This window comes from Camelus bactrianus, chromosome 34 (genome assembly GCF_048773025.1).
Source record: "Camelus bactrianus isolate YW-2024 breed Bactrian camel chromosome 34, ASM4877302v1, whole genome shotgun sequence".
NCBI lineage: Eukaryota > Metazoa > Chordata > Mammalia > Artiodactyla > Camelidae > Camelus > Camelus bactrianus.
Genome location: NC_133572.1, coordinates 9,222,794 through 9,245,092, shown reverse-complemented (window position 1 = coordinate 9,245,092; position 22,299 = coordinate 9,222,794). Strand labels below are relative to the sequence as shown.

Here is a 22,299-nt window from a genome sequence, read left to right as displayed (position 1 = left end):
CAATGCTTTAAAGGGTCAACAAAGTCAACTATTTTCAAAAGAACGCTAAAATGTTACTTGCCTTTTTCTCTTTGTTGACATTAGAGTTAATAGTTCAAAAGCAATGGTGGGTAAAACTACTGTAACCTCAGCACAAGTCGGGGCAGTGGTGCCAGACTATGAGCAGCCATTATGGAGTGGATGAAGACATGCACCGCACGTCATGGGTACGACTGAGGTGCAAGCTGAACGAGTCACCTTTCCATGGAAACCGTTTTTACTTGAGACAGATGATCATTATTCAGACTTGAGTGTTTGGCAGACATTTTCTCAAAAAGTACAAGTGACTCTGCCACTTCAAGGAACACAACTGACAGTACTTGTTACCAATGATTTAAAAAAATCATGCATACAAGTGAAAATTAAAATTTTGAAAAACTTGGAAAACCATGAGCTTGATATTTTCTTGATATCTTCTTGATACTTGACTTTTCTAATAGATCAATGGTGATACAATAGATATGATATTTTGATATTGTAAAATGTAAGGTGTTAACATTTGAAAGATCTGCATAACTCGATGAAATAGTATTTTCCAAATTAACCAATTCAGGAAGTTAAAAATCATGCAGGTGTGAAAGATTCAATCAGTAAGCAAGATAGCTCGATAGATTTTAATATGTCAGAGTATGAAATTTCCTTGATATGGTTCCGGATCTCAAATTGCAAGTAACCTTTGAGAAGATGCCACTTACCAAGTTTGGGTATAAAATCAAAGTATATCTGCCAGTATCTGAAAACGCTATGAAAATACTGCTCCCTTTTTTCAGCTGCATGTCTGTGTGAGGCCAGGTTTTCTTCATAAACTTCAACCAAAACAACAAATTAAAACAGATACAATAGAGTAGTAAATATAAGGGGGAGGGTATAGCTCAGTGGTAGAGTGCATGTTTAGCATGCACAAAAAATAAAAAAATTTTTTATTAAAGTGTAAGTGACTTACAATATTGTGTTAATATCAAGTACAGCAACATGATTTAGTTATATATGTATTTTTCAGATTATTTTCCATTATAGGTTATTACAAGATACTGAATATAGTTCTCTGTGCTAGACAGTAGATCCTTGTTGCTTATCTATTTGTATATAGTAGTTTTTATCTGTTAATCCCATACTCCTAACTTATTCCCCACCTCTTTCCCATTTGGTAACCATAGTTTGTTTTCTATGTCTATGTGTCTGTTTCTGTTTGTATATAGATTCATTTGTATTACTTTTTAGATTCCACATATAAGTGAGGTCATATAATATTTTTCTCTCTCTGGCTTCACTCAGAGTATGATATTCTCTAGGTCTATCAATATTGCTGCAAATGGCAATATTTCATTCTTTTTATGACTGAGTAATATTCCTGTGTGTGTGTGTGTGTGTGTGTGTGTGTGTGTGTGTGTGTGTGTGTGTGTGTATGTATGTATGTAGGTATATACACCATATCTTTTTAAACCAATTGTCTGTTGATGGGCACTTGGGTTGTTTCTATGTCTTGGCTGTTGTAAACAGTGCTGCTATGAACACTGGGGTGCATGTATCTTTTTGACTTAGATTTATAATATTTTCTGGATATCTGCCCAAGGAGTGGGATTGCTGGATCACATGGTAGCTCTATATTTATTTATTTATTTATTTATTTATTTATTTATTTATTTATTTATACTTTTTTTTATTGAGTTACAGTCATTTTATAATGTTGTGTCAAATTCCAGTGTAGAGCACGGTTTTTCAGTTATACATGAACATACATATATTAATTGTCACATTTTTTTCGCTGTGAGGGTGGCTCTATTTTTAGTTTTTTAAGGAACCTCTATACTGTTTTCCATAGTGACTGCACCAACATAAAAATATACTTATGTTAACATGTCATGGGTTTAATATTATTATTTAAAATAGACGAACAAATATTTAAATTTTCTTTTTTTACATTTTTAATGTAATAAGTATCAATGGTTAAAACCCCATAAATGAAAGTCTTTAGGGCCTTTAGTAATTTTTAAGAAGGGATCCTGAGATCCAAAGATTAAGAACTGCTGATGTAAAGTTCTGAATTCAGGTTCTGTTGAGAGACAGTAATGTGTTGCTTAAGAAGACAGACCCTAGAGCTAGATTGCTTAGGGTTGAACACCACCAGAACCAACACTCGGCATGTGCATGACCTCAGACAAATTATTGAACCAGTCTTGCCTCAGTTTCCCCATCTGAAAAACAGGGATAATAATGAAAGTGACATCATAGACTTTTGTGATGATTGAGTGAGTTTGTATAAAGCACTTAGATTATGTTTGGCTCTCGGTAAATACTAGGTGTGGTCATTGTTATTATAATAAATATAGTGGCAAGCCACTGAGAGTTTTAGGAAGCAGTAGTACGCAATCTGGTTTAGTTCTTTTAAAAAATACCTGTTGGTTGTTGTGTAGGAAATGGATTGTAAAAGGACAGAAGCTGAAGCAGGGAGGCCAGTTAGGGCGCTGACTGTATCTGATGGTTTGGACTAGGGTGGTACTAATACAGAGGGAAGGAGTGAACCTTTTTTTGGAAATGTGGCAGCAGAGCTGATAGGATTTGCTTACACTGTTGGATGTGGGGGATGAAGGAAAGAAAGAAATCAAGGATGACTCCTAGGATTTTGATTGAACAATAGGGTGGATGAGGATTCCGTTTCCTAAGAATGGTGAAGACTGGAGCATGATACAGGGGGATGCAATCCAGAGTTCTGTTCTGGACATGCTGTGTTTGAGGCCTCTATTCCGCATCCCAGTGGAATCATCAGGATGATTACGTTTTTGAATCTGGAGTTCAGGAAGAGGTCAGAGTTCAAGATGTAAAACTTAAGTTCAGTCACCACCTTCTAGAGATTAGATACAGCCACGGATGAGATCTCCTAGGAAGAAAGTGTAGACAGTGAAGAACAGCAAATCATGCCACCCCCCAAAAATGCCACTTTGGTACACTGATTGTTTTGAGCTGTCGGCACTTGAAAAACAGCAAATACAAGGAAAGGCTCCTTGTATCTGTATTTGAACTCCCCTTAGCTACCTAAAGACAGATCCTCCAAAAGGAGCTCAGTTGTCACAAATCCCCTCCCTGGGAGCTTCATCCACCAGGGAAGATTGAGTCTTGTCACAGGAGAGGAGACTAAACGCGGACACCATAACCAGACAAACTTGGTCACAAACTATCATACTTCCCATCTATTCGTCTAAAGGTCCATTCATTTTTATAATTTTTTTTCATAAAAGCTAACTAAACAAAATGCCTTGTATGACACGTAATCATATCCTTACACATTAAGCACTCCCAGGTTTTTGCCATTTTCTCTTTACGTGTTTCGCTTTCTTATGTCTATTATCCTTTTATATTCTTTAACACCTTTATGTGTCAAATTTATTCCTCTCCGAATGTCCTCACTCTCCTTCCAGAAACTGCTTCTTTGTTATTTAATTTGGTTTAACCTCTTGCCCCTCCAGATGACTCACCACATGCTCTCCTCCCTAGCCCCTGTCTCAATTAATAACCTCAGAGTGGAAAGGGTTTTGCTTCTGGAAGGTGGCAAAACCGATCCAAACTCTGGCTCTACTCCTTACAGCCCAAGTGCCTTAGACCCAAAGATTCTTCTTCCTCCTTAAAATGCAGATAATAAAACTCTCCAAAATACAGTGGGGAAGAGTCAACGAAGTAATTGGAGTGGCGAGTCCCAAGTAGGTGCTCAGTGCCTGGCAGATGCTAACTGATGGCCTTTTGAGTTTTCCCCAACTTCCACTTCAGTGACCCTGTCATGATTTTCCAAAATTTTCTCTTCAAGTCCAATAATTTCCATTTTAAGGATAGACATCTTTTTTTTGTTGTTGTTGTCTGCCTCACACACAGACCTTTATTAAGGAGACATTTATCAGCAGAGAAGTCATAGCTGGTTTAACGAAGTCGGACTCTATCCTTGGGTCAGGCCTCGAAGTTTTCATCGTTTTTTCTCTAACGGTCTTTTCCAGAGCTTCCATTCTGGGTCCTCAGCCGTCTCCATCCTTGCAGGCATCTTCACCATGCTCTTCACATGGTCCAATTTAGGGAGTGTTTCCTCTTCATCCGAGTATGTACCGTTTCTAGGAACCCTTCAACTAGGAGGGGAAGGAGGGGATTTGAATCTTGCATCTCAAGTGCTGTCCACCTCTTCCTCCCTTCCTAAGTTCAAAAGCATTAAACTGTAAAACTAGTTTGTTTTCTCCTAACCCTCCGTCTTTTAAGAGCAAATATATACCTGTTTTTTTTTTAAGTCTCTAGTTCTTTTATGGGGGTCATGCAGAAAGTCCCCATCAGCAGCACACAAGAAATCTGACACCAGAAACTTCATGATCTGACTTCCTCCATTTTTTTCATGGTAAAATTGTAACAGAGCAGGAACCCATGGGGCCTTCCTGGGGTTGGGGGGTGCAGATCCCTCCCCTGTATCCCCTGCTTTACTTCCTTTCTGAAGTACCCAGATAGCAGCATCTGATGCACATTCCTGAAACCCCTGCCAAATGGAAGACACTACTTTTTTAAATTGTTGACTTATTGTCTTTATTGAATTAAAATTACGCTATTGTAAAATAGCGATGTATATACAAAGGGATTTGATGCATCGTAGTATATACAGTTATCTTTAAAAAGTCAGGATGCAAGTTACAATGATAACAAAGATGCTAACTACTTGATTCCCGTGAGCACAGAGCCCCCAGACCTACTGGAGCCTGAGGATTGATGCTAACCCCATGACAGCACCCTGTTGCCTCACCATCAACCAATCAGGAGAGTTGTGCACAAGCTGATCACATACCCTGTGACTCCCCTCCCTCACCTGGCCTTTAAAAATGCCTCCCTGAAGCCCACTAGGGGGCTGGGACTTTTTAGAGCCTTAGCTGCCCCAGGCTCCCTGTCTGGCGCCTTACAGTAAACTCTGTACTTTCCTTCACCACCACCAGGTGTCAGGAGATTTACTGTGTGCAGTCAAGTGAACCCAAGTTTGGTTCTGTAGCAAAATCCCAAACTTCCAGCATGGTTGTTATCATTCCTGCTGATTTCATTTTTATGTTTCAGTCTACCTTGCCGCTTTCTCTCTAAATTTATGCCAAGAATTTCCACTAGCCTCCACATTCACATCCTCAATATACTTGTATTTCCTTTCCTGACAGATTTACAGCTTTGTACTTTGTTTTGTTGACTCTCAGCCTTCACTTCTCTGACAAACACCTCAATTTAAACACTCTTTCCTTTTATTTCACAGGGATGTTGTGATGCCAGCCATAAATGGGCTTGGCTTCTTACTCACTATTTTACATCCTTACTTACCAGGGACAGTCTATCACTGTCTAGATTTCTGAGAGTTTAAAAAGCCTGTAGAGGTGTTTGAGACCTAAAAGCAAGAAGTCTTGGCTCCAAATATTAAAAAAAAGATGACTGCAGACTCAAAACCGATGTATTATTCCCATAGCAAACCCATAAAACTCCTTTCAGTTTTTTACAGAAAAATGATGTGTGGAATGTGGTCACATTTACAATTATATGATGTGTCTTTGGGCAACCAATTTCTGCCATCTTGAAGGATTAATAAGACTTTTCTCCCCTTGATCTTTTTTTTCTCTTTGCATCTCATCCTATTTCATCAGGCATTTGTTCCTCCTTCAAAAAATTATGCCACGTTTTAAGCATTCGACAAACTCATTTTTCCTAGTCTCATGCATAATGTGAAAAGGAATATCTAATACTGTACATTTCAGAACTTTTCTTCTTTCAAATATATCCTGCGGGTTCCCTATAAATATATTTCAAACAATAAAGAAGTTTATCTAAATAAATACAGTTTAAGTTTTTGTTCCTGGGGTACATTCCAAATATTTGTTTTAGGGGTACTTTTTACACCACATCTAGCCCTATAAATATTTCTTGAATACTGCTGAAATTTCTTTCCGCTATCATTCTTTTCTGATACAGTAAAGTTGTCATACGCTTAACTTTTTCAACACAACTAATTTCAATTAAAATTAGAGAAGATATACCTACTACAGACAGAGATGGCACAAAGGAAGGGGCTATTGATTCTGCTGCGTGAATGGCATCAAGGAATAACCATAACTTACAGTTGTTGAACACCTACCAGGGGCCAGGAACTTTAAAATGCCCTATTCTACTTTAACTCACCCAGACTCCCCATGCTGGAATCTATGAATTTCACGGCAGCAGTAGTTACTGAGTTTTCACTTGTTGCTCTTGTATTTCTGGATGTGCTAGGCGTATCTTGAATATTGTCTTGAATATTGTCCTGTAAGCATCCTTGTCCTGGGCACTGCTGTAGGCACACTGAGCATGAAGGTCTCCAGTGGGTTCTGCCCCCTGGTGGGCCCAATTTGCTAATACACTGAAGCCCCCCACTGGGAGTTGCCCCAGTCCCAGCAGCTCCTGGCAACCACGGTGGAGGACCCTCCAAGTGCCAGAGCAGGTGCCAGTTTTTGATCAAGTGAAGAACAGCTTTCCTCTCCTTTACATGATGGAACCTGTTAGAGGGCCCCTGGCGATTGTATCTGTGACTTAATAGTCTGCTGAGTTCTATATCAGGCTGTCCTTTCGGTTTTTTATTCCAGATATTTTTGTCTTTTGAACTAAGGCCTACGTGTGTGGGCTGGATGGGAGACGGGCTAGAATAGAACAGCGGCTGAATTCTGCAGTTCACTGGCTGTTGCCCTGGGAATGAATCACCTGTGGTGTGACTCTTCAACCCCAGGTGAGCGCATACTGTTCGTGCAAATCTCATCAGTCATCTGGCACACCTACCCACGTCCAAACTCCAACAAGAGTCACAGCGCAGGCTCACTGGCTAGAATAGAAATTAAATTTATTTTATAAATAAAACAACCGAAGAACAGCAAATGTAGGTAATCTGCCCGAGTTCATATGCTTAGCAAAGAGCTAAAACAAGATTCAGATCCAGCTTCGGGTTCTCTGGGGTTAGGTTTCTTGTTTAAGTATATCAAACTGCCTCCTGAAACTCAAAGAAGCTCCTCTTTATCTCAAAATACACAACTCTCCTCTTTAAATGCTCGTCTTGCCTTCCCAACTCCCTGCTAAGGAAGCGTCAGTAAACAAAACGGACAGTTACTCTGTTCATAAAAAGTTTGCACGTCAGGGAACTGAGCACTGTCTTCTTTCCCAAGCTATTAGTTCAACCCATATGAGGAAGTAATCCTTCAGCCGCCCTGAGGTGGGGTCGGGGGGGAGGGTGATACCTGGCTTCTCTACAGGAAAATACAGAGCTCCTTTTTCAGGATTGACTTACCAGCTCAACTAACCACTCTTTGGCAGCTTCGGGAATGGACTGTGCCTTTTTCCTTCCGTGTGTTGGAGGTAAGAGAAAACAAAGCTATTTCCAGAGCACGGAGAACTTGATTAGAGCTGAGATGCATTATCACTGTCTCCAACACATCCTTCCCTTCGTATGTAAACATAGCCACCTGGACAGGACTTCATCCAAGAGTCACTAGGAAATTGAAGCTAACTCCCCCGTCCCTGCAAGTAGAATAACCACCCAGTCCAGCCTTTCCTGAGCATGTAAGAAAACTGCACAAAATGAGCTCGGGAAGAAGGAGAGGAAGACGCTGCTCAAGGATTCAATAGAGTTTCTTTTGGAATTGGGGAGGGGAGGACTCCAGGTATAACGGGGAAAAGAAACAAGCCTGTCAGCCTGGAGCATCCAGACGCCGGTGCTGGATTTAGATACGCAGCCCGGCGCATGGTAGGGATTCGTGTGTCCGTCGGGTCCCCCTGCCTTGTGCCCTAGATAAGATTACTTTGAATCTCGTTGCGTATTTGTAGAAAGTCCAAAAACACGTCCCAATATTTCATCAAAGCCTAAAGTCTTAAACTACCATGATCACCTCTGACTTCAGACTTGCTTCGGAGAGTCATGGAGCCATCCTGTTCCCGGTCCTACCCCATCCATCTCTAAACAGATCTGAGCACCTTTCCATGATTCCCACATGTGAGACAGGGTGTACATGGCACAGCCTTGACTGAAGGTTTGGGGTGAGTTAACCACTTTTATCGGTTTTAAATTCCCACTAGAAGAGAATTATCATGGAGACAGAAATGTATTCGTTTGTATGACTACAATGCTGGGAACGATTAGAGGGCACCCAGTAAATATCTGTCGTCTGGATGACGAAAGGCATCTTTTCCTCAAAGAAAACACAGGCAACCTCATATCTTATACATCCTTGTTCTCAAAAGTCTTCAGCCCCCATCCCACTCGGCCTGTCTCACTGGCCATTTCTTTCTGTGTAGCTCCCAGCCTCTTGCCATCTTGTTGGCTCCTTTTTCCCTTTTTCTCTTTCCATCTCTCCTCCTCTTTCCCTTGTTCCTGGATTGGCCCTGGGAACTGCAGATTTTCCTCATTTTATTTTATATGTATATAAAATAAAATTTATTTATATATATATATATATATATATATAGCAATTTGTATTTCTCTCTGTGTAACTTGGAAGGTTTGCATAACCAAGCCCATTTGAGTGCTCAGCAAAAACCTATCGCTTTTTAGTTACCTGAATCCATCTGCCATTATGTAACCATGTGAGTAGGACCATAAGTATGTCCTTCCCAGGAAAAAAAGGTTAAAGAAAAAATCATTAAAAATTATACATTTATACCTTAAAAAATTTAATTTTATCTCAAAACATGTCCATGTTCATTTATTCACCAGTTGGTTGATGTAGGGCCAAGAAATTTTCTTTGAGCGTGAGGCCCCAGGTCAGAGCTCTGTATCAGCTTTCTTAAGTCAGCCACACCCCTAGTGCATCTTGTACTGCTTTTGGTGTTTGAAGTTTTAAGGCAATTGACAAGCTCTCTAAGGACAGACTTTTTTTTTTTTAGGTTTCTTTGTTATTCCCCAGTGTTTATAGCAGTTTTGCCACAGCTATTGTCTTAGTAATTTGCCTTTGTTTAAGATTTCTAGCAGTTTTTGTATGTATTTTATCAGATTGCGTACCATTTAATGAAGGACATAATTTAATAAATCAATTTAGCAAATTTGGGCACAGACACAAGGGACCCCTGATGAGCAAATGACTTAACAGGAAGGAGCAGAGGTACACATGCCCACTGGCTGCAGGCATTCAGGGTGTGTTTCAGTTAATCTGGTGAGTCTGTTAAATCATCAGTTAGTAAATTCTCTTCTGTACAACCTGATGACTGACTATAGCTAACAGATAGGAAAGTTGTTAAGGAATAAATCTGAAAGTTCTCATCACAAGGAGAATTTTATTTTTCCTTTCTTCTTTCTTTTCTTTTTTGTTGTATCTGTATGGGAAGATAGATATTAGTTGAACCAATTGTGGTCCTCATTTCACAATACGTATAAATCAAACCACCATGCTGTACGCCTTAAACTTATACAGTGATGTGTTCCAGCTGTTTCTCAGTAACACTGGGGAGAAAAGAAAAGTACTTTACGATAGCCGCTTTTCCTCAGTAAATTCAGATCAGAATCTCTACCTTTGTGCTTATTTAAAAAAATTCATGTTTAATTCCATGAGTTACATTAGTTGGTGAAATTCCATTTGAAAAACTCACTTTTGCATCTCCACCTAGATAAGGGACAGAGGAAGCCTAGGACTGCTACCAAGTGGACAGATGCCGTGTGTTTAGGCTCCAAGGTGAGAAGCGGGTCTTAACAGGAAGCATGCAAAAGAAACCCAAAGTGAAAAGTGGCACATACAGGGGACTTGTTCAGCTGCCCCTTCCCATTGGAGTGATTTCCCTTTTTTTCTTGTATCTTTAGGGCTGTTCTGTTCTGTTGAGTGTAGCTGATAAATCTGCCAACTCAGTGTTCCATTATTTGCTTTTGACCCTTGAAACTTTCCCAGGAGAACCTGCCTCCCTTTAATTATGATCTACATGTTAATAGTTTTACAACATAAAGAAGACACATAATTTTTGCCTTAAAGGATCCAGGAAAGACTGTTATCTTGTTCCTACCCTTTTGAAAAACCTTTCCTGGTTCTATGCTATAATCAGAGGATTCCCAGAACTGCATGCACCTTGTGTCTTCATGTTTGAGTGGAAGCACCTGACAGTTACTACTTCATCCATCCTTAGACATGGCCCTTTTTTATATATATATTTGTAATTCGCAGACCAAATTAAAAAAGCAAAAACAGTGTACTCTTTCTCCTACCTCAGGAAGTGGAAATAGCAACATATTAACAGTTAGACAGCCAGGTTTGAGTCCGCATTTGGGCACCAAATGTGCAGCATATAAAATCGTTACCTGTAGTAAAGGTAACAGTTGTGATGGCCATGTGCCTCTGCTCTGCAGCCTGCTGTACCATTTTCCTGACATCCACTAAAAGTCTCCAAGGGACACCTGACCACTATCAGTCACTCATCACCACCCACCCCACCCCATAAAATAATCCGAGGGCCTTCCTTCTGAATCAAAGCCATCAGGGAGTTCAGGTCCGTTGAGCACTTACAAATTAAAGCTTTGTGGTAACTGCATCAAGCAAGTCTATTGGCGCCGTTTTTCTAACAGCATTTTTTCACTTTATGTCTCTGTGTCACATTTTGGTAATTTTCACAAAATATCAAACTTTTTCATTATTATATTTATTGTGGTGATCTGTGATCAGTGACCTTTGATTTTATTATTGCAATTGTTTTGGGGTGCCACCAAATTAATAAGTATTGTGTGTGTTCTGACTGCTCCGTCCACTGGCTGTTCCCCATCTTTCATCCTCTCTCCAGGCCTCCTTATTCCCTGAGACACAACCATATAGAAATTAGAACAGTTAATATCCCTACAATGGCCTGTAAGTGTTCAAGTGAAAGGAGGAGTCGCATGTCTCTGACTCTAAGTCAAAAGCAAGAAATGATGAAGCTTAGTGAGGAAGGCATGTCAAAAGCTGAGACAGGTTGAAAACTAGGCCTCTTGGACCAAACAGTGAACCAAGCTGTGAATGCAAAGGAAAAGGTTTTGAAGGAAATTAAAAGTGCTGCTCCAGTGAACACACACGTGAGAAGAAAGCGAAACAGCCTTACTGCTGACGTGTAGCAGGTTGTAGTGGTCTGGATAGAAGATCCAACCAGCCACCACGTTCCCTTAAGTGGAAGTGGAATCCAGAGCAAGGCCCTAACTCTCTTCAGTTCTGTGAAGGCTGAACAAGGTGAGGAAGCTGCAGAAGAGAAGCCTGAAGCCAGCAGAGGTTGGCTCATGAGGCTTAAGGAAAGAAGCCGTCTCTGTAACATCCAAGTACAAGGTGAAGCCGCAAGTGCCGGTGTAGAAGCTGCAGCGAGTCGCCCGGGAGATCGAGATAAGGTAATTAATGAAGGTGCTCTGCCAAACAACAGAGTTTCAGTGTAGACAAAACAGCCTTATGTTGGAAGAGGATGCCATTTAGGACTTTCATAGCTGGAGAGGAGAAGTCAATGTCTGGCTTCAAAGCTTCAAAGGACAGGCTGATTCTTGTTAGGGGCTATTGTACCTGGTGACTTGAAGTTGAAGTCAGTGCTCAGTTACCATTTGAAAAATTCTAGGACCCTTTAGAATTGTGCTAACTCTACTCTGCCTGTGCTTTATAAGTGCAACAGCAAAGTCTGCATGACAGCATAATCTACATACAGCCTGGTTTACTGAATATTTTAAGCCCACTTTTGAGACCTGCTGCTCAAAATATTGCTGCTCACTGACAAGCAGCTGGTCACCCAAGAGCTCGGATGGAGATGCACAAAGAGATTAATGTTGTTTTCATGCTATTGACACAACATCCATTCTGCAGCCATTCTTGGTGCTAGGGTCTGGGATGCAGGCATGGTGGCACTGAGGCAGGAGGTGTAGGGGCTCCGGCCCCGAGGGAGCTGAGGCAGGCAGCTCCTTCTCCAAGGAGGCACAGCTCTGTCAGCTGGAGTCAGTGTGGATACAGGCTAGAAGTCCTCAATGGCAGAAGCCGCCGGTCTCCACAGCAGTGGTGAGGGCTGCTGGGATCCACTTGCTCTCCTTTCCCGCCCAGAGAGAGGTCACGGCCAAGGGGATCCTTGTTGCAGAGCTGTGCCAGACCGAGGGATGGAGTGACACACACACAGTGCTTCCTGTGTGTTTCTGCGGGGCCGTCTTGGGTTTTGAGCTCCGCTGGGTTGCTGCAGCTCCTTCATTGTACACCAGCACTCTCCCAGGGCTGTTTCCAACTGAGGGTAACTGTTAACTTATTAACCATAGACATCTTTGGCACCAAGACTCTCGAACTCATTTCCACTGCCACTGCCCTCACCTGGCCCCCTTCACCTCTCACTTAAACCACCAAAACAGCCTCTCAGTTTGCTCCATGTCCCCACTCCTGCCTCTCTCCAGGTCATTCCTTCTACTGCAGCCTAAGTGATCTTTATAAAATTTATCTGATGATGACTCAGGGTAAAGTTCCAGGTTCGTAATGGCTTGCAGGAAACCCCATAGCCCAGCCTCGCCCACACCTCTGGCATCCTTTATCGCCACTGGACTAGCTTTCTTCACTCCGGCCACATTGTCTCTCTTTCAGTTCCTCAAACATCCCCGCCACCTCCCACCTCTGGGTCTTTGCACCAGCTCTGCCCCTCCCTCGCTTTGCATTCAGGTAACTCCTCTTCATCCTTCAGGGCTCAGCTTAAAGGACACTTTCTCAGGGAAGCTTCCTTGACTTTCTGCAACAAGTTAGGTTAATCTGCCATGTGCTCCCACAGCACTCTGCACTTTTTTCACTGTTCAGTTATTCATAATTATTTACTAATGTTTGTCTTCCCTACCAGAATGCGTGTTCCATGAGGACATTAATGTATCCATGACAGGATGCCCGGTGCCTTACAGTGCCCCATATGTAGTCAAGTTTCAGTAAGTAGTTGCTGACTGGGTGATTGAAACACAGATCTTCCTAGTTAAGGATTCAGTGTCAGTGTGAAACTATAACCTAGAGACTAATAACCCATCATATTTGTGCCTGCCTTAAACTCTTTGACCTTTATTTTCCATTTCACAAAGCATTTTTTTATGTATACAACACTGCCCTCTTCCTCTTTTCCCTCTTCTCGGTGATGTATCACCAGTTGATGTTTTTTTCTTTTATTGGGTGAGGTGCAGGTAATCTCCCTGTTTATAACTCTGACCTTTCTGTGAGCAAACACACGAAGTGAACTTTGGTTTATCTCCTCCTATAATGTAGCTGCTAATTGCCGGCAGTCAGGCTGTAAGCCTATGGTCCACGTGACCACTGGGGTGACCAGAAAGGAGCGTGGGGAAGTGTGGACCGAGGGACCGAGCTACAGGCTGTCCGGCTGGGGTGCTTGCCTCCCTGGAAGCCCAGAGTAAAGCGAGTGAGCCCAGGGAGCATGGTTCTGAGGTGAGGGAGGTCATGAAGACGCTGCTCCCGGGCTTGGCTTTGTGGTCCCTGCTCCTGCGACCAGGGCTGATGTTCTGGGCGTCCCACGTGAGTCAGAACTGCCATGATGGCAGCTACGAGATCAGTGTCCTGATGATGAACAACTCGGCCTTCTCAGAGCCCCTGGAGAACCTGAAAGCAGTGGTGAATGAGGGCGTGAAAACAGTGAGGCAGCGTCTGCGTGAAGCTGGTAAGAACACAGTAACAGACCTCTCCTCCCTGTTCCTACGTCTGGGGGCAAAGGGCTGCTAAGGGAGGACCTTGCGTTCCTCGCCTGATCACCCAAGCTTCTCTAATGGCCTGTCCCAGAACCCTTTTCTATTTCAAGGCAGGAGATCCTCAGAGAGAAGGATTTGAGCCCTACCTCACTCGTATTCCTCTCTGCTCTTGGCATGGCCCCGGCCCGGGGAATGCCAGGTGTTAAAAGGCCCCAGATGAAACTGGATCTTCCCGTCAGTATCAGGGAGGCGTAATGTTCCCTTCTGCAGCTTCTCAGAGGGCAGATTTTGTCCGGACCTGAGACTTCAAAGGGTTAGCAGTCAAGAAAATGAATTAAGTAGAATTCATACAGTTGCTGAATCTTTCGCTGGCATTTTTAATCCATCCATTCATACTACATCTCTGGTGGCTATTAAGATATAGTCAACGTGATAAATTTGCAGTCACGTTCAGTGTTACGGTTCTTTGCTATATCTCTTAATTATTAAAATAAACTTTATAACGTTAGGTAAAACATGTAAAGAGAAAAAAAATCACCCCTGGTAATTTCCAGCCACCTGGATGTTTCCAGTGTCTTTTCAAATGCTTCTCGGTTTCTTGTTTTTAGGAACATAGTTGGGGGCACGATGGCATAGAAATAATTTCTATCCTTCCTGACTTCATTTCGCATTATTCTACAGGTGACTTTCCTACAGCTGCGTAATCTTCATAGCATCGTGTGAGTGGATGTACAGTACCCTTTGGAGTAGATAGCTTCCCAAATCATCTAATCATTCCCTATTGTAGGATATTCCATTGTTTGAAATTTCTCACAACTGTTTTAAAATTACTAAGAAACACATTTTTAAGTACATAGTTTTTTTCCCATTCTTTGAGACTGGATTGCCGGAAGTGTAATTACTGAGTCAATGACGTTTTCATACATCTTAATGGTTATTTATGGTTCTAAGAAGGCTACGTCTTACTTTTCTCTATTTCAAATTCTGTGTTAAAATAGCCGTAGATGTTATACATCATATATGTGTAATAACTTTCTGTGCAACGTGCATTTCTTCAGTCCTGTCTGAGCTGGGACTCAGATGTAAATAGATGAATCCGATCTGGAGCTGTAAGGGAACTAGGAGATCTTTTAATAAAATCCTCTTATTCATGTAGGCTGTGGGGTTGGTATAGTAGAAAGAACATTTGATTTGAAATCCGAGGACCTGAATTGGAGTCCCTGTCCCCGAGCTTTCTCTTTGCAGCCGTAGGGAAGCTGTTTCCCTCAGTCTCCCTGAGTTTGGTTTTCTTGTTTTCTGAGTACCTTGCAGGTGCTCAGTAAGCTATAAACTTTCTTTAATCACCTCAGTTCTGAAAGATTAGCAATGTTGACGCTGTTTCACCGCAGAGGTTTAATAACTTTGCTGAAGTCATATAGATTGTTTGAAATGAGATTCAGACCCATTTCTGTCTGATTCCACAGAGTGTATCATGTTGCCGCTCTAAGACCTTTACCCACTGTGAACTAACTTTCTCATTAACATAAAGTAGTGGAACACTGTGGTTAGAAGCAGAGATTTGGAGTCGGACAGATCTTGGTTCATATTCTAGCCTTTTATCCAACCGTTTCTCACCAGGGATCTCACCTTTTCTGAGCCTCAATTCCCTCACCTATAAAATCATAATAGATCGTAGGTTCCCCATGTGCATATGGCGTGAGTTAAAGGAGGAAATTCACATAAAGTACCTAATAAACCGGCTGGAACGTAGCAAGAACTCAGTAAGTGGCAGCTGTCCTTCCTGTTGTCACCGATACTGTTGTCCCCATTGAGGACGTTAATGCTGTGCTGTTGCTGCTGTTGGCAGCCAAGTTACCAGACGTATCCCGTAAACAGTAGGGTGTATTGGTGAGATAGTCACCTCTGCTTCTGCAATTACAATGTTGCCATACTACATATTATGTCGCCTCTGGGAAACGTTACCATATGCCCATGACAGAAGCAGAGTGGAAAAAAGTGAAGAATGTTTTACTAGAATTATAGAATAGTTTTGACTCCCTGGACCTCCGGAAAGAGCCTCCAGGTACGTCAGGAATCTTGGGCACACACTTTGAGAGCCACTGGTCTGCAGTATCAGGTTCTAGAATCAGGCTGCCCCAGGTTCAAAACCCAGCTCCACTGCTTGCTAGCTGGTAACCCTAAGCACGTTAACCTACCTCTCTGGATCTCCTTTTTCTTACTTTTAAATTGAAAAGAGAATAATGTTAATTAAGCTCAGAGGATTCAGGAGAGGATTAAGTGAAGTAAAGCACGCGCAAGTCATAGCCCAGTCTAGGCGGGTGGTCCCGGAGATCGTCCAGTTCTAGCCCAGCAAGAAGTGGCTGAGGAACTGGGGCCCCAGCGGTGAAGTCAGCTGTCCGAGATCACTCAACAGATGTTGGTTCCCCTCTGCAAGGCCTTGTGCAGGATTTGTGCTTGGGTTGTGCAATGCCCGTCTTCAGTGTTCTTCATGCTGGCAGGAGAGAGCAGGGCCCTGCTGGGGACGGGAGGTCGAGGTGGAGGAGCTAGCTTACACATTAACGGCTGCCAAGGTGACCATCTTCCCAAAGCCTTGTGTTCATCATGTGACTGTGCGCTGGCCTCCACTTCCCTTCCTGCCTCTTCTTGCTGCTTTCCCAGACCCTCTCCAGCCCCGTTTTCTACTATTCCCCGCATGCACTCCCCTTCCCCCAGGTCCACCACAGCCTCACTCATACTGATCTCTTGGCTTCATATACCCTGTATTCGCCCTACTGTTATGAGAGTTAGGTAAGATAAAGGGTAAAAAGCACTTCTGCTGTGGCTAGCACATGGCTACAATCAGTTAAATGTTCATTGCTGTTAAATCCATCACTGACCGTACTTCCATTAGTTTTCTCTAACTGGTCTTTTTATATTGACCTCCTATTTGGCTAGTCCTACATAAGTATGTACTCTCATCTCTTATTTATTTATTTAAAAAAATTTTTTACGGAGGTACTGGGGATTGAACCCAGGACCTCGTGCATGCTAAGCATGTGCTCTACCACTGAGCACCCAACCCCTCAAATGGGTAAATTATACCTCACTAAAGCTGTTGAGGGACAAACAGAGACAGGGAGACAGAGGAAGAGAGAGGAAAGAAGTGACAGGCAGTAATAGAAGTACCCAGAACTCAAATATCCTAGGCCTGAAAATGGATATTCATTCTCCCCCCAACCCCAAGATCAACTGGCAAAAGATAAACCTCATGGCTGGTATAAACTCACTGAAAAATAACACTAGTCGTCTCTTTTCCCTCATTCCTGGATAACAGGCCTAAATGTGACTGTGAATGCTACCTTCATCTATTCGGAAGGTGTGATTTATAAGTCGAGTGACTGCCGGAGTAGCACCTGTGAAGGCCTGGACCTACTCAGGATAATTTCAGTGAGTACCTGCCTTTGCAGACACAGCTCACACCCTCTTGGCACCGGAGGATCACAGTGTGAATCTCGGGCACCTGTCGTCAGCGTCTTTCACGTCCTCACCAGCTACGCAACTGAGTGGTTTGGAGACAGATGGGGTGCTCTGACTTTATCGCCGTATGTTTCCCAAGTGACGAGGGCCCTCCGGGAACCCAGGACAGTGGGGAGAACCTGAGCCATGTACTAGCTGTACACTTCCAGTGTTATGGAGGGGAATTGTTTTAACTGTGTTTAAAACTTGTCAAAAAATATAAATGTTGGTATGAACCAGTTTGCCCTTGTGTCCCTCAAGAAACACCTGAGGGGCCCTGTTAAAAAATATATTCCAAAGCCCTGCACCCGAGATCTGCTCCAAGCCATCACCCTATGCAAGGTCACAGGTTAATTGCTGAAGGGCTGAATCTGAAACCTAATGTTAAAGTCGTAACTCTAACATCAAAGGGTAGGAAAGGGAAGAGATTCTTGTCTCACCCCTCCTCCCAACCCCAACCCCAACCAGAGCTTTGTGGAGCTGGAGAGTGTTCCAGATAGGTGTGTGAGATGCCCCTTTCCTTCAGAAACCTGAGACAGGGCTCTCCAGGAAGCAGAGTGCTGAGCAGAGCCGTGGTTCTAAAGCTCTAGTCCACAGCATCACGTTGACCAGATGGGCCTCCCTCCTGTGAGGAAGTGTGGCTGGTCACAGCTGTCCTCCTCGGTCCTGGGAGGGGGAGTGAGGGGAGTTGAATAAACTCTGCTGTTCAGTCCTGAGACGCTGTGCCCGCCGCCCAGCACCTCTTCAGACGGAGATACAACCTGTTTCTCCAAAATCAAGGGTGGAATGTTCCTAATCAGGTTCCCCTTGAGAAATAGTAGAAAATAAGATCCAGTGTGTCCCAGCTGGTCCGTTGCATTTTGTTCTCTCCAGCCTTGCTTCGCAGCTCTCCCTAAAGCTGAAACTTGCCCTCTCCCCCGGAAGCATCTCTAGATCTTGTCTCTGCCCCCTCTGGCCTGAAGATACTGCTAATCTTACAGTCTGCCCATCCCTCTTCCACTGTTGGACATCCTCCTCTGGATGGAGAATCCAGGTGGACGTTCCGTCAGCTCATCTTCAGTGGAATGCCCTCCCTCCATCTGCCGCCTCTCCCCTTCTCGGCTCCTTGATTCCCTGGCCGCCTCTTCCCCAGCCTGAGACGTACCTGCTTCCCCTCTCCCTTCTGCGTTCTTACATCTAAGCACGTTTTCTAACCTTCTGGGAGCTTTCCCCTTTCAGCTCCTTTCCGGTGCATTCATTCCTGTATTTAATTTTAGAGATTATTTTATGTTTTTTTTTTCTCTTACAGAAGAAAAAACAGATGGGCTGTGTCCTCATGGGGCCCTCGTGTACCTATTCCACCTTCCAGATGTAGTAAGTAGTTCGGTTTGCTGTTTTCATGCCACTGTGAACTGAAGTCAGGACATGAGAACACTATTTAAATGACTGATCAAGCAGCAGTCTAGTCAAGGCAATGCACTCAGGGGTGCGGGGCCCTCGTAGGGTGCTGCCTCTCTGTAACTTCATTCTCTCATCCGGGTGGCTCTGCCTTTGCTCAGTGGAGGGTGGGTGACAAGAGCTGCTGTGGTTCTGTGACTAAAAGCAGAGTTTGAGAAGCAAAACAGTACAGATGAGTAGTTAGACTCCTGGCAGGGAGCAGGGATGATCGCGAACTTGGATAATTTGAGGAGTTTAATAAAGGAACTCTCTTCCCAGAGGTATGGGCAGGTTGTACAGAAACACCAAGGGAAGCGCACCACCGCGGGGCATTCACGGGGCTCTGCTCCCTCCTTAGGTCTGTAAGAACACGGAAGGCAGCGAGTTCTTACAGCTGTCTGAGGGTTATGCAAAGAACATACTAAAGTACTTTGCACAGTGCCCTTATCAGCTTAGGGGAAAAAAGCTTCCAAAATATTTTAGAATGAAAGTATTTCTCTGACTTTGGGAAAATCACCTCCATCCCTTTCATTCATTTCCCTCAGTGTAATTCTCATCACCACAAAACACTTTGTTCTGCCGGATCACACCTTCCCCAATCAAAATCCCTCCCACCTGCCTTTCTTTCACTTGTTTAATCTACCCCTGAATCAAGGCCCACCCTTTGTCTACACAGAGAAAACTATGCTGAAGGACCCCTTGTGATCCATTTCGAAGGGTAAACATTAGACTTCTGAAATTTCTGTTGCAAAGTCGGCTTCGGACACCTCCCACCCAGCTGTACAAACGCTCAGCTGTTCACGCCCACCATGTACCATAGACACATCACAGAAACACCTTTTGAGCTCACCTTCCAAACCCAAATGCAGATGCATACAGACTCTCACCCTTCCTCACACTCATTCCCAGTTGTCGTGTCAACTGACCATTTATTGGTATTGCTGTAGCGTGTGCCCAGGAGGAAAGGAGGATGAGAAAATTGATGCACCATTTATGAGGCACTTCCATGTGCAAAAACGCTTCTTGGTTGTGTCAGGGTGAAGAGAATTAAGTAAAACAGAGACAGCAACAAGGACATTGGTGACCAATACAAGGCAGAGTGAGACGGCTTCCATCAGAGAGGTACAAACAAGGTGGTGGGGATGCCCGGAAGGAAATGGTCAAGTCTGGTTCAGAGAGTTAAGCTTCAAGAGGAGAAGGACTTCACAAAGGAGATGGTATATGAGTTGAGCATTGAAGAAAGGGTAAAATTGTAACAGGTAGAGATGAGGGGATAAGCATGCCAGCTCATAGCGGGAGGAGTGTGTGTGAAACTAAAGCAGCAGGGAAGTGCAGAAAATCTGAAGAAAGCTGTATGAACTGGAGTGCAAGAGATGTAGAGGGGAAAAATAGAGCTAAAACTAGAAACATTAAGTAGGGCTATGTTTAGGAGGTCATGAGTTCCAAGTGAGGGAAGTGTTTTTAATCAGATTTGCATCAGAAACCACTAAGGCTGAGCAGGGAAGTGTCATAAGAAGCAGCTTAACTTTGAGAAGAATAATTGACAACAGTGTGGAGGAAAGACTGGAGCACACCGGGAGGAACTGAAGATGGGAGAGTCGGCCAGGGTGACAAGGGCCCAAATTGGCAAGAAAACAGATGCCGTGGAATAGGAGGCTAGCTCTGAAAGATATTTAGAGGTAGACTCAATAGCATTGATAACTGATTGGATGTTGGAGGGTGGACGAAAAGTAGTCAAAGAGGCCTTGAAGATCTCCAAACACTTTAAAAGAAATCTGGATAAGGAACAGTTCTGACAAATAAAAATAAAAGATAAACTTGACTGTGAACATGGGGAGTTTGAAATGCCAACAGGACACGCAGTGAAACCTTTCAGTGGAGCATTGACGTATGAAGGGGATGTTGTTTTCCTTCCTGTATGAGATACACATTGAGCATCTGCATGCGGCCAGGCAGACCAGAGATGCTGAGGTGAACAAGTCAGACGTGGTCCCCACCTTCACGGTGCTCGCAGTCTCGTGGAGACAGATATCAAACAGATTCTCAGCCAAATAATTACCTGGTCTTAGGTATTGAGCAAAGTTCTCCTGATGGATAAAGAGATATTTAACCTGGGACCTGATGGGTGAGTAAGAATCAACCAGGCAAAGAGACAAGGAAACAGCATTCCTGGCAATTGTAAAGGCCCTGATAGAAGGTAAAGCCTGAGATGTTTTAGGAGCCACAAGAAGATCCATTTGCCGAGTGGGGGAAGGAAAACAGTAAAATCCTCAGGTGACGTCTGTCTCCAAGGGAGCCCGTAGAAGAGCTGGAAAAAAAGGCAGCGCACGGAGGGAAACTGTACAGCATTTCTGAGGTTTTACAGCATGTGTGGTAGCGGTGGTGGCCCAGCCTCTATTTTCTCAGCCCTCCTCCACAAAGTCCGTATGTCTCAGCCTAGACATTGTGACAACCCCAATGACAACTCATTTTAGAATAAATCAAAGTAACCAAACCACACAAACATGAAAACATCCCGAGTATGCTTAGAACACAGCATATGTTTGATAAATGGTCTTCTAAAACTCACCTCTGGGGGAGGGACCTCTGTAGGTCGGACACCTGCTTGAATGACCCTATTTTATTCTTGTTATTTATACCGCGTGCCGAAACAGCTTGAAGAGGGATCCTATTTGTGCTGCTTCAGTTAATCCTGATACCGGTTTCTTTCTTCCCTCTTGGCGTAGCCTTGACACAGATTTGAACTACCCCATGATTTCAGCTGGAAGCTTTGGGTTGTCATGTGACTACAAAGAGACTTTAACCAGGCTGATGTCTCCAGCAAGGAAGCTCATGTACTTCTTGGTTGACTTTTGGAAGGTCAATAATTTTCCGTTCAAACCTTTCTCCTGGAACACTGCGTATGTTTTCAAGAATAGTACCGAGTCTGAGGACTGTTTCTGGTAAGCAGGACCATTAATACCCGTCTAGAGCTTAGCGTGGAGAGAGGCCACAAACGCTTGGCAGGCCACTAGGTGTTATCAGACACGCCTTCCATGAGTGACAGCATTGGGAACGGACACTATCCCACTTTCTTACACACACATGGTGCACAGCTTATGTTTAATTGATTTCATTCTTAAGCTGTAGATAAACTTACATAAGGCTATTTGTTATTCTTATATGAACTAGATATATTAAGCAGAGTTCTCTGAAGTAGATACCCGTTAACATCGGGTCAAACTGAGATTTCATATGGAAATGTGCAGCACTGTCACCGATTCCATGATCTAGGTCAGTGGCAACAGGTGAAAATGTATTTTCAAGAACAGGTTTTAAAAGTTAACTCATATTTATTTCCTAAAAAGAGTGCACAGAGTTATTCAAGGTGGCCACAATTCCCTTCCCGACCTCTATCCAAATTGTTACTAATTACTAGAATGTAGGGGCATAAGAAGGAGCATGTGACATCAAGGTTGACAGTCTTAGGATATGAGATCTACAGATTCAATTGAATAATGAACATTTATTCTGTACAGTGTGCAGCTAATGTTTCATAGCGGTAAAAAGGAATCATATGGAGTGTGTAATATGTCTTGGGAACTCTTAATAAATGTTTTTATACATATTTTCAAAAAGTTGCATTTTCTCATAGTTTGTTAGTTAAACGTGATCCATTTCGTTGCCTTAGTATGATTGACCATAAAGTGTCTATGTAATGATAAAATACA

General features: G+C 43.1%; 1 protein-coding gene across 4 annotated transcripts in view; it reads left to right on the top strand.

Moving 5' to 3' along the window:
- The window catches only part of GUCY2C (guanylate cyclase 2C), a 76,632-nt gene that overhangs the window by 6,000 nt on the left and 48,333 nt on the right, over positions 1-22,299 (top strand). Inside the window, exons 1-5 of one of the 4 annotated variants that reach the window (XM_045510272.2) lie at positions 13,575-13,650; positions 14,360-14,397; positions 16,992-17,104; positions 18,462-18,526; positions 21,316-21,531. In XM_045510272.2, the coding sequence (XP_045366228.1) occupies positions 18,474-18,526; positions 21,316-21,531 (269 nt within the window). In that variant the 5' untranslated portion in view covers positions 13,575-13,650; positions 14,360-14,397; positions 16,992-17,104; positions 18,462-18,473. Of the gene's footprint in view, positions 1-6,647; positions 6,788-9,342; positions 13,651-14,359; positions 14,398-16,991; positions 17,105-18,461; positions 18,527-21,315; positions 21,532-22,299 lie in introns of those variants that run through there. The other 3 variants (XM_045510269.2, XM_045510265.2, XM_045510270.2) reach the window with 3 other exon arrangements.